Here is a 12,478-nt window from a genome sequence, read left to right as displayed (position 1 = left end):
ACTAAATCATAACTGATTACGTCAAAGTCAGACATCTTGTCAAATACGTGACATAAATCAGTTTGACATCAATGGCATCTTTATCTTTTTCTGAGCGAAGTTTTCAAGCTTGATTGCCTTTCCTAAGGCAAGGGTGAGTCATCAAGCTCGAGGTCATGATGAGTGCCTCTCAGGGCCGCGGCTCATGCTGCTCCCTTACATCAGTCTCAAGGGCCCTCTCTCCCACTATAATGGAGCTCACAGTCAAAGTGGGAGAGAGAGAATACACAAGTAATCACAGATAAAGGCATGAGTAGTTGCTAGCCAGAAAATTGGAATTGAGCAACAGTGTCTGTAAATTAATGTGAATTGCTAGCAATTGTTCCAGGCAGTTGGTAGTAACAGCGCCTGGTGTCTGATGAACACCTGTGAAGCACCTTCTATATATTAGTATTTCTGAGCCTCGGTTTCCTCACGTGGAAGGCTGCAGCTCCAACACCTACCTGACAGATGTAAGAATACATGAGACAAATAATTTGCCCAAGGATGTGCACTAGGAGGCGGCAAAGCCGAGATGCGCATCCACAGCCAAGCTCTGTGTCATGCTCATCGCCAAGTCCAGCCTTCATATTCACCGTCTCATGAGTTGCTTTTGAATGTCTTCAGCACGCAAAAGCAACCAAACACAGTCATTTATTTTACGAAATGGGGATTATTCCAACTTGGAATTGGGAACATTAAAGAAATGGCCATGAATATTAGCAAGTAAGTGAAGAACTAAAATAAATCTCCTTTTTACTTTTAAATGGACAAAGTAAGGGGATGTACTTATGTTACGAAGCCAGTGCACTTGAGGAAGAAAGTGCAGCTCTGCTCCTCATAAATGAATCTAACTTCTTCCTTCAATTTGTACATGTGAAAGCCAAGAATTTGGGATTGTGAAGTAGAAACCAGATTATGTGGCTTGATTCTCATTCAGAATATTCAAACTCAACTATCTCTGCCTGGAAAAAACTTAACATTTTGTCAAATCATATGGCTGTATCCTAACGTGCCCTTAGTCCCCCGTTCAGGCTTATGATCCTAAAATGTTGCACTGCAGTCTTCATGAAGCAGCTGCTCTTTGTTGACTCGTTTTTCTTAGTTCCCAGGGTCAATTTCCTTCCACCTGTGCCTAAATGCTGACTAATTAGATCATGACTTCTTCACAGGTGCCTAGAGGAAAAGAAGGAAACAGAGAAAAAGAAAAAAAACAAAAAAAGTCTTGGGAAGCTGCAGAGACTTCTATTGCAGAAAGGAATGGATGCGCCCTGTTGCCCTCCCCCAAATACGGCCCTGGTCAGGCAGATTGGGGCGCCCAGCAGTGGCACTGGCCCAGCCTCCGCGAGCAGCGCCGACTGACAGAGGGCTCACATCCCTCAGCTGTAGCTTGTGCGGCCTGTGCCAAGGAGCACGGGTACCGTCCCAGCTCCTCCTCCGCCCACTCCACTGTCTCCCTTTCGCCTGTGCAGTGGTTCCTGGCAGAACCTCTTATGCCACCTCCCGACCATCCCGGGAAGATTTGGCGGCTGGAGCCCTGCGCAAGAGCTGTAGGCAAGAGTGGGCGCCAGCCATTCCGAGGGGCCCCTCCTTCACCCCAGCGGGGTGGGTGGGGTGCCCGAGTCCGCACTGATGACGGCTCCAGCCTGAGCTTTTGAGGGTGAGGGGGGTGTGGACAGATCCGCGCTGGAGCGGAGCGCGCACCCGTGGGCTCCTTGCGGCTGTGCCCTGGTGGCGCGAGGGCGTGAGTGCGCGCAGCTCCCCGGCTTTCGCGGATTTCCCCACCCCTTGCGCAGGAAGAGCCTAGTCCTACGTCCCCCTGGCTCTCCCCACACACACCTCCTTGGGGCTCCCTTGGATTTGCTGGGTCTTCTGGTCTTGAGAGTCCTGGACTGTTTCCCGGGGAGGCAGCACTGGGCACAGCGCCCTCGGAGCCGCTGGCGCCGGCCCGGGTTCCCTCCGGGGTCCCAGCAGCTGCTTCTCCTTCTTCAGCTCTGGGCCACGGATTTCGCCGTCCCTGCACTGAAGCTTGCAGCGTGGAGGCTCCCCTAGCGCTCGCCCGGATTCGGCTGCAGAAGGGGGAACCCACCTCGCGTCTCCCCCGAGGCGCGCACCTCCGCCGCCACCCTCCACGCGCCTAGGAAGTTTTGAAGGTAGAGAATCTGGGCCCCTCAACTTCCTCTGGACATGAATCAAACCGCAGGAGTCTCCAATAGCGTCAGGTGTCCCCCGGGGAAAGGCCACAAGGTAAGGGACCCGCGACGGAGGGGGCTCGCGCGGGGCAAGGGCGCAGGTGGAGGCTGCAGTTTGCCGGCAAGGGTGAGGAGGGAGCGTGAGCCGCCGCCGGCGCCTCTGCATCGCTTGCAGGGGTCCTGGAGTGAAGATGGTTGGCGGATCCCGGGGGTTACGAGAACGTGTGATGTTTCGCAGACCCGCGGCCAGCAGCAGGGCTCTGCCCGTGCCTCCGCCCCCGCCGGCCACCCCGGGGCTGGAGAGCCCACACCGCTTCGCGGCTGCTGTGGCAGGTGCAGCCGTTTCCCACGATTGCGGGGCTTTCGAGAGAGGAGGTCGGAGGTGGGAGGCAGAGCCCCTCCCCCTTTCATAATCAGGACCCCTGGGCCGGAGCCTGCAGACTAGCTCTTCCCGGGAAGCGCGTGGGGCTCTCCCGCAGGCGCCCGCGCTGGCTGGTGTCACGGACACGTGCTTCATTAACTTTAATAGAGCAACGTGTGCCTGGAATTATTTCCAGGAAATTAGCGACGTTTATAGAAAGGGGAGTGGGCAGCGGCCTAAGGAATTCTGGCAGAACCTCTCTAGTAGCCCAGAGTGTGAGGGACTTGGGAAACGTTTACTCCCACGCACAAAAAAAACCCAGATGGCCAGTGAGGTTCAGGATTCCGCGTGGGGCCCGCTACCCTTGGCCATGCCCAATATGCCTCTGCTATCTGCCGCTGGTTAATTGCGAGGAAATTCCTTACCTGGGTTACATAGGGAAGCCGCACAGCAATGCATGTGACAGTGAACTTTAACATATTTTCGAATATTTATATATTTTTAAACCGAATAAAGAGGTGAGCACTGTGGAGCTTGGTCCTTGATATGCAGCCTGAATTTATGCTCTACTCTCTTGTTTTCCACAACTATTTTCGTGTGTACATTTTATGTAACGGCATATATGTTTATGGGCTGTTATTAGAAATATATTCCCATTCCTATCTACTTGTTGGGGTTTCGGGCATGTATTAACCCGCAATGTCAACTCCAGACACTATCTACTTGTTTGGAGTTGAAGTGAGTAATGATATTGGATTCATTGGATGGATAAAGGAACTCTTGGTGTGTTTGAGTTATGTAAAATGAGGATTTAGGGTTGAATACTTTCACTCACCTGAGTAATATCAAGCATTTTTTTCTATCAGATGATGATGAAATATTTGAATCAGCAAGTCATTTCTCTAATCCATGTTCTCGCTACGATTTGAGTAGTTACATGCTTCACATCTGTGTAATATCCATAGGAAAAGTATTTAATACAGAGCAGTTGACATAAAAATTCTGAATTAAAAGTAAAGTTTCATACATCAGTGAAATGTAGTAGAGACATCTGTGGAGTTGAGAAGATCATTCAGGAATTTCCTTTAAAAAATGCCTTTGGCTCCAGTACTAAAGTAGCTTCTTGGAGGAATTTGACTGTAGGCTATTGACACCGATAAAACTTTCTGGCAAGTGTTAGAACACACACCAACAATTTAAAAGGTACTACGAAACCTGTTAATCATGAGTTAGGATCATCTTATGCACCTATCAGGTGTCCAACAAATGCTTGCTCCACTGAATCACATCAATAAATAGTTACCATCAATCATCCATTTATAAACATGGTTAACCCCTATTAAGTTCCAATAATATGAGAACTGAGATCCCAAATATGAACTTAGACTTTGCCTTTGGTCTCCAACATGCAGTTCTAGTCATACCCTGTCCTTCTTTCTTTAAACTCTTTGATGGCTTAAAGCAAGACAATGGTGAAATCCATTAGCTAGAAGGAAAAAAAAATATTCAATTCCTTTTCTCAGAGAAGAACCCACTTAAGTTGTTGTTTGCCTGCAAAGTTTGCCGTTTTGGAGTTTCTGGGAGGTTTCTGTGGTGCAATACCAACCCTAGAGACTGAAATGATGGGAGCTGACGTATTTATGAAAGTTCTGTAGTGGATGAGAAATGAGCAGGTAGCAGAAGTCAACAGTCAACACTGGGAAGTGCTGGACGGACCGTGTGATGTTTAGGTCACAGTATTTTTCTAATACGATATAAAACTCAATAATTTCAGTTTAGTAGATGTTCTGGAATAGTTGTTTTTTCATTGTGCTTGCTATTCTTAGAGTTCATCTTGGGAGACTTTGATGGAAGGAAAGGCATCAGTCTCTTAGGAAAATATTCCAGCTGGACTCACTTTTGTTTGGTCTCATGCATTTACTGATGACTGGCATAGCAATTTACATCTGGCAAATTCTTATCATTTGTTCTTGTGCAGATATTTCTTGAACAACATTTGTTGTCTCTTTTAGGATGGTGTTGAGTTAGCCTTCTTCTAGATGTGTTATTTATTGCTAGGTTCATTATTGTGTATTGAACCCCTAGAATTGGAAAACAAGAGATTTTGTTGCAGCCTCTTTTCTCCTGAGCATGGGGGCAACCAACCACCTGCCAACCACTGCTAAGCATCACATGGTAATCCACCACATTATTGGCCCTAGCAGAGGCAGGAGCCACTGGTCTTGAGAAGAAACCTCCAGAAGTGATAGTCCTGTGGAATTGGCTCCTGGAAACTTGAAAGTGGTATTTATTCTTGAGCAAAGACTACAAACTTAAGTTTTACAGAAAATGTAAACTACAAACGTAAGATTGTAGAACTTTAGCCCTGGAAGATGGCACTCACTTTCTGAGAAGAAAATAAGGACACCCAGATGAATAGTTAACTCCAGCCAAAGTAGGACCTCTCCTTTCAGCCTCAGGTTTGAAGAGAAAGCAAAGGTTTGGATTGAGTTTCTTTGCTTTGATCTTTTCTGAAAGGGAAACTTCCTTGCGTCAGTATGTATTACATTAGGCATCCAGAAAAGGGTTACCAGTGCTTCCGTCTCTGGAAGCAGCGGAGGTAGCTGTCTGAAGCTTGGCCTTTGGGATCCTAAGGTACCAGTGTCATTTTGGATAAATTGCTTAACCTCTGTGCCTAAGTGTTACAGGACCTTCATGGTGGGAGTCTCATGAGAGTTCAGCACACTAATCATGTTTGGGGCTGGCAGCAGGACCTGCCACACAAGAAGAGGCGTTACATTACCTTTAAGTACCCAAATCAGGGAGGACAAAGCAACTTCACTTTGAAACCCTTTTCATTAACTGGGGCATGTGCTTTATATATGTTGTTATCACAGCCTCTTTTTTTTCTTGAGACAAAGTCTCACTCCGTTACCTAGGCTGGAGTGCAGTGGCACGATCTTGGCTCACTGCATCCTCCACCTTCCAGATTCAAGCGATTCTCCTGCCTCAGCCTCCCAAAAAGTAGCTGGGATTACAGGCACCCACCACCACACCCAGCTTATTTTTAGTAGAGATGGGATTTCACCATGTTGGTCAAGCTGGTCTAGGACTCCTGACTTCAAGCAATCCACCTGCCTGGGCCTCCCAAAGTGCTGGCATTACAGGCGTGAGCCACTGTGCCCAGCCAATGGCCTCTTTTTACATGGTTGCCTCTCATAGGCAAACAGCTCCTCAGCAGCAGGTCCCAGAGGGTATGCGTAGGGTGGGACAATCATTAGAGTGTGGGCTTTGCAGTGAGACAAATGGTAACTTGGTAAACATCACACAAAGAGAGCTGCATGTGGCATGGTGGTGTGTGCCTGTGGTCCCATCTACTCAGGAAGCTGATATAGGAAGATCATTGGCGTTGAAATTCAGCCTGGGCAACACAGTAAGATGCCATCTCTAGCCACCTCCCCCAACCCCAGAAAAAAAAATCACACAAGTAGAAAGTAACAAAGGAAGGACTAATTTAATTTATTTTTACAAATCTAGGAAAAGGGAATAATGTATGCATTATCTCATATAGTCGTTAAGAAAATCCCCAAGAAAGAAAATGCTTGCACATAGTAAGCATTTATTACATGACAGAGCTGCACATCAAGCATGGAGAGAATTCTTTATATCACTTACATTATAATTTGAGGCTCCATTTTATCTAAAATTCTTCAATCTATCTGATGTTGTAATTGTTTGTATTTTGTATCTGTTTTCTCTTTTCTCTGCTTTCAAGAGCATCTCCTTTTTGATTTTCCATATTTGATGACTTGTATGTGACTAGCCATGGGTTCCTTCATATTCACCCTCCTAGGACTTCACTAAGCATCTTGAATCTTTAAATTCTTTCACCATATTTGGGAATTTTGTACCACTATTTTAAAAAATATTTTTCCATTTTAGTCTTTCTTGGGATGACAATTGCATATATATTACACAGTTTATATTGGCCTACAGATGCCTATAGCACTTAAACCATTTGATAATTAGGATCAGCATAACAGATTCCATAAGCACTTTTTCCAGTTTGTAAGATTCCTTTCCTAGCCATTTTTGCCAATGAGGAATCTAGCTCCGCCAGGTCCAAAATAACTGTCAATTCAGAAACACACTTAAGGAGGAATCAATGGTCTTGTCTGAGGGTAGAGATAAAAAATCTCTGCTTTCTATTTGCAAAGGTGGATATTTAACATTCTATTTTTTGTTTTCATTCCACCCTTGTCTCCAAAGCCAAAAGGAATGAGTTATTAGCCCACGAATCTCAACCGATTCTTTGCACTAAAGAATAGGTGTGAAACTTTGGCTCTGTGGGTTTCAATCTGAACTCAACTATCAAAACCCCCTCAGGGTCAAGGACTCATTGGTGCCTCTCTGATGAAGGCAATGATTAATAATCATAATATCTCCTGTTTACCCATTTGCGCACCTAGAATTCGGCAAGAAGTCAATCCTTATTCATCACTTGGCACTATTTTCTGATAAGGAACATCGTGTTCTACCAATGAATTAGTAAAATGTTGGTGTTTCCTCTCAAGATTTTCATCCTGTGAAAAGGCTGATGAAGCTTTTGCCTTTTGAAGTTGCTTATGACCCATGAAGAGGGTCACCCTCACAGGGGTTTGCTGACTTTTGCCAGCTCTAGGTATTTGTGGAAATTTAATACGCTCCTTACCTTCTACTTCTAGTGCTTATTTCACTACAAGGAGAGGGATAACAAAGATACAGCCTGTGGTCTCAATCTGGCTTGTGTGTCTATCATTTTCTTTTTAGGACATTAAAAAAATGTATTAATCAGCTCAAGCCATTTTGACTCAATAAAAATACATTTTCTTGTGGAATACTACTCATGGATCCCACCAGCATTTTTACTTTGACTTCATTCGTAAAGGATATATTTTTTTCTGGATGTAAAATTCTGAGTTGACAGGATTTTTTTTTTTTTTCAACACTTTAAAGATGGCATTCCACTGAGATCTAGAATTAGTTTTTTCTACTGAGAAGTGAAGTCATTTGATTCATAGTTACCTGCATGTAATGTATTAGTTTTCTTCTTTGTCTTTATTTAAGACTTTTCTTTGGTTTTCAATATTTGAATATTATGTGTAGAGATGATTTTCTTTATTTTTATTCCCCTAGGCATGCAAAGATCAACTTGAATCTTTAAATGTATCATCTTTGGGAATTCGGTGGCCATTATCTTGTCTAACTTTTTTTCTGTCCTATTCTTAATTTGTTGAGATGACAATTATGTGTGTTTTAAACAGCTTATATTGCTTTTGAGGTCTCGAGGCTCATCATTTCTCCAAGCTACTTTACTCTCTCTTTTTCAGATTTAACTTCTGTGGCAGCATCTGCACATTTAACGACTCTCTCCTCTGTGTTCTGCATTCTGTGGTTTGCGCATTCAGTGTTTAGCTCCAGATATTGCATTTTCAAGTTCTAAAATTTCCCCTTTGTTCTTTTTTCATAATTTCTATTTTCTGCTTGAGTTTGTTATTTTTTTTTATTCATCCTGGGTATCTTTGTTGTTTAATGAATTGGTCTTGTTATAATACTCACTTTAAAATCCTTGCATGATAATTCTAACATCTGAGATTTCTTAGGATTGGTCTGTGTTGACTGTATTTTCTTCTTGAGAATATGGACCACAGTTTAAAATTTCCTTGTATGTTGAATGATTTTGAATTTTATCTTGGGCATCATGAATGTTGTGGAAACTCTGGATTCTGTTATGTTTCTCTGATAATTGGTTTTTCATTTTTGTGAACACTTAAGTTGGATGTCAACTCAAATACAAGGTTTGTTGTTTTATCCTCTTGTAGCTCATTCAACACCTACATGACTCAGGGGTGACCAGAGCTTTGGAGGCTGCCCTCACTAGCTTTCTGAATTTTGGAATCCCCTTTCACTTTCTAAGTGAGTTCTTTTCAAGACTTTAAATCTCTGTGAAGCTTTCTTGCTGACCTTTACTCAGTCTTTTTAAAATTTTCTTTCTATCAGTTCTTTCTCTCTTCCTTTTTCATTTTCCCAATTTTACGTTTTCCAAAACTCACATTTTGATAAACTATCACTTGTTAAATCTGAAAGTTTTCATGTTCTCCCTTTTTTTCTTCTTATAAAAAGCAAAACCTACTTTAATGCTCTCCATTGGCCAAAATACCTCCTGTCTCCTTTTCTTTCTTTCCTGACCCTTCTGGTTTGATCAATAGAACTTCCCCCTTCTGGGAAGTTTCATCCACTTTTCAGACTTTTCCTCAGTCTATCCTTCTTAGGAATTGAGCATCCACCTCCTCCTTTTCATAGCTTAAAGAATTTCCCTCCTGGATGTTAGCACTGATTCCCTTTCTGTGGAAGGCCCTCTCTCTAAATGATTAGATCAGCCCCCTACTCACAGGCTGTGGGACATGACAAACTCATGCAAGGCTTATGGAGTTTCACTGATTGCTACCATAACATAATATGGTTCTTTTCCTGCCCCTTTTCGTTTCTCACACACTCAGCTTCAGAATCACCATCTACGGACATGAGTGTATCACAGAACCGGAGTCCCGCTAAGAAGGGACTTTTTATTGTAACCCATGCTTGCAGGTTCCATTCTCCAGCTTGATTTTTCACTTAAATCTCAGACCCTCCCCCCTACTCTGATCCCTATACCTCCCTGTTCCTGAGCCTGTAGTTCTTTCTGAATTCCCAGTTTCCCTCATCCTGACCATTGGTATCTGCCGTTTTCTGTGTTGTGTCTAGTTCCTCCTATGCTGAAGAATCTTTCATCCCTAATATAGAATATTTGAAATTAGGATCTAACTTCAGAGGTTAATTTCATTCAGTCCTCTCATTTCAAAAAACTGAGATCCAACAAAACACAGTGAATGAGAGAGCCAGGGCTCAAACCCCCTCTGCCTGATTCTAGGTTTGGGCACATTCCATTATACCAGGCTGTTTTCTGGTTCATCTTCTCCATCTGAGCACACAATGAAGGGCCATGTCTGATACACACTTAGGCACCGTGAAGGTTAGTGACTCGGCCTGAAGGACACTTCACTAATGCTTACTGTTAGCAACGGCATGCCTAGTTCATAGTTGTTCGTATCCACCATTGCTCTTCATACTAAAAAGAAAACTTAGTTGTTTAATTGGTAATTTCTGGAAGAAATAAGAAAGAGTACCCATATAAATAAAAACGAATACATTCTTTTTACCACCCAAAACTTAAATAATCCTCAAGTATTTCAGAAAGTTTAATATAATGGCTAGAACATAAATTATTTTTATGACTTCTAGGATATTAGTGAAAATCTATTTATGTTATTTTGGCTTTATGTTTTATTGATTTTTAAAATTTTAATTGTTCTCATTTTATCAGTAAAATACATAAAATGAATCTAAGCTCATGCATAAGTTAAGGTTCCAGGAATAGAGGGCAGTAAATGAGTAGTAATTGCTTTTTCTGGTTTTATTTGTTGGATTTTTTTTTTAAGTCAAAAGCTATATCTCAAATGCAGTATTTTAATTATCTTACATGTTGTACCTCATGAAGGAAATAGTGATTGGAATTTTATAGGACTCTCAACTCTAATATTTTTCACTACAGTCCCAGCAATATGGATTTAGTCAACAGAGATGAAGAAAGTTACATAACTCCTTGTGGGTGCCTTCCCTCATCTTTAGGACTTTAGAAAGTCTGTATTACTTTCCTACTATCAAGACATAATGTGTTTATTTTTTCAGTGTGTGTATCTTCTTTTATGAAAATTTCAAATGCAATATTAAGAGATCATAAGGCATTTAGGCATTATGAAACAATTTAAAATTACATCTGACAAAATGTGTGCACAGCAGAACAAGTTCATATTTTTCATAAACTAAAAAAGCTGATGATTCACTGGGCCTTTGTGGAAGCTTCTTAACTGTGTGACTTCATATGGAAAAGCTTATCCAGTAAAGGATGATTTACTGAGGTAGAGTGGAAGGAGGGAAGCAGGAAATCAATAGACTCGGCCTTAGCATTGGTCGAGTGGGGCACCTCGGGGCACCTGTTACATGCCACGTAGGTGATCACCACTCTCTGGGCCTTTGTTCACCTGTGTGAAAGCTGAGGACATTCAACCAGGCTTCAGGGTCACATCAAACTCCAACTTTACAATATTCCAACCCTACAAAGAACCATAGGCCAGGTGCAATGGCTCATGCCTGTAATCCCAGCACTTTGGGAGGCTGAGGTGGATGGATCATTTGAGGTTGGGAGTTTGAGACCAACCTGGCCAACATGGTGAAACCCCACCTCTACTAAATATATGAAAATTAGCTGGATGTAGTGGCATATGCCTGTAGTCCCAGCTACTTGGGAGGCTGAGGCAGGAGAATCACGTGAACCTGGGAGGTGGAGGTTGCAATCAGCTGAGATCACACCACAGCACTCCAGCCTGGGCAACAATGTGACACTCTGTCAAAAAGAAAAGGAAAAAAGAAAAAGAAAAGACAAGAAAAGAATGAACCATAGACAAAGTGCTGGCTGTTACTAAGGCATCCTTTGGCATACATATGAAAAATAATCCAACAGTAAAACATACTTAAGGGAGAACCTAGGCCAGTAGATGTCCTTTAGACTCAGTGTAAGAATAATGACCTCCAGCAAGTCCTTTAGGGAAAGGGTGCCTTATAGTTGCTAGGCTCATCTTTTCAGGGACTCTTAATTGCTGTTTTTCATAGTGAGTATTAAACTCACTGCATAATTTTATAAGGTATTTAAGTCAGCTAAGTTAAGAGAGGGTGTCTTAAAAAACAGGACAAAAAAATTATTACCTTTTTTGTTCTTGAAAAAGATATTATAAATACTGGACACCATGTTTAATAAGTATATTGAGGAATAACTGCACATATTTAGAATGTACGGCTTAATAAGTATTGACATGTGCACATGTGCGTACCCATGAGAACATATGTGCCAGTCCCAGAGGGTACCTCGTGCTTCCCGTGATCTCTCTCTCCCTAACAATTCCACTGCCTTTTTCTATCCCTAAGGAAAACCAATCTTTTCTTTCTGTTAATATATATTACTTTCCATTTTCTAACGTTTTAGATGATGGAATTATTAAAGTATGTGGTCTTTTCTGTCTGATAACTTTCAGTAAGTATAATTATGTTGAGATTTATTCATGTTGCAGCATGTATCATAGTTGTTTATTTTGTTGCCGAGTAATACTTGATTGTATGCCTATGTCATGGTTTGTGTATCTAGTCACATGTTGAAGGACATTTGTGTTACTTCAAGTTTTTTACTATTACCAAAAAGGCTTTTATAAACATTTATGTACAAGCTTTTGTATAGACATATGCTTACATTTCACTTAGGTAGGGTAAATACCTAAGGGTTGAACAGCTAGATCCTATGGTAGGCTTATGTTTAACTTTTTAAGAAACTGTTAAATTATTCTTCAGAGTCATTTTAGAATTTTATATTTCTACCTGCAGCTCCTAATGCTTCCAGGTCCCCCAAATCCTTGCCAACACTGAAAACAACCAGTCTTCAATATGAGCCATTTAAATAAGTGTTTAGTGGCATCTTGGTGCAGTTTAAATTTGTATTTTGCAATGACTAATGATGCTAAGCATCTTTACACATACTTATTTCCATCCACATACCCTCTTTGCTAAAGGGTTTCGGAAAATCTCCAGAATATTTTTAGTTGGGTTACTTGGTTTCTACTGAGTTGAGTCTTTCATAAATTTCTTAATCAGCTATATATTCGCAAAGTTTCTTCCAGTCTATGGGAGTATATAGTCTATAAATAAATTTATTTATTTTTTAATTCTCTTAACAATTACTTATTTTGTGTGTGTGTGTGTGTGTGTGACCCAGTCTCACTCTGTTGCCCAGGCTGGAGTGCAG

At 42.0% G+C, this 12,478-nt stretch overlaps 1 protein-coding gene across 1 annotated transcript in view; it reads left to right on the top strand.

Annotated features, from left to right (window-relative positions):
- Positions 1-1,742: 1,742 nt before the first annotated feature.
- The window catches only part of DPP6 (dipeptidyl peptidase like 6), a 1,109,512-nt gene continuing 1,098,776 nt past the window's right edge, over positions 1,743-12,478 (top strand). Inside the window, exon 1 of the mRNA XM_032245216.1 lies at positions 1,743-2,265. Coding sequence (XP_032101107.1) covers positions 2,206-2,265 — 60 coding nt within the window. The 5' untranslated portion in view covers positions 1,743-2,205. The remainder of the gene's footprint in view (positions 2,266-12,478) is intronic.

This window comes from Sapajus apella, unplaced genomic scaffold, assembly GCF_009761245.1.
Source record: "Sapajus apella isolate SASKATOON/1434 unplaced genomic scaffold, GSC_monkey_1.0 scaffold56, whole genome shotgun sequence".
Lineage (NCBI taxonomy): Eukaryota > Metazoa > Chordata > Mammalia > Primates > Cebidae > Sapajus > Sapajus apella.
This window is presented reverse-complemented; position numbering and strand designations above follow the sequence as displayed.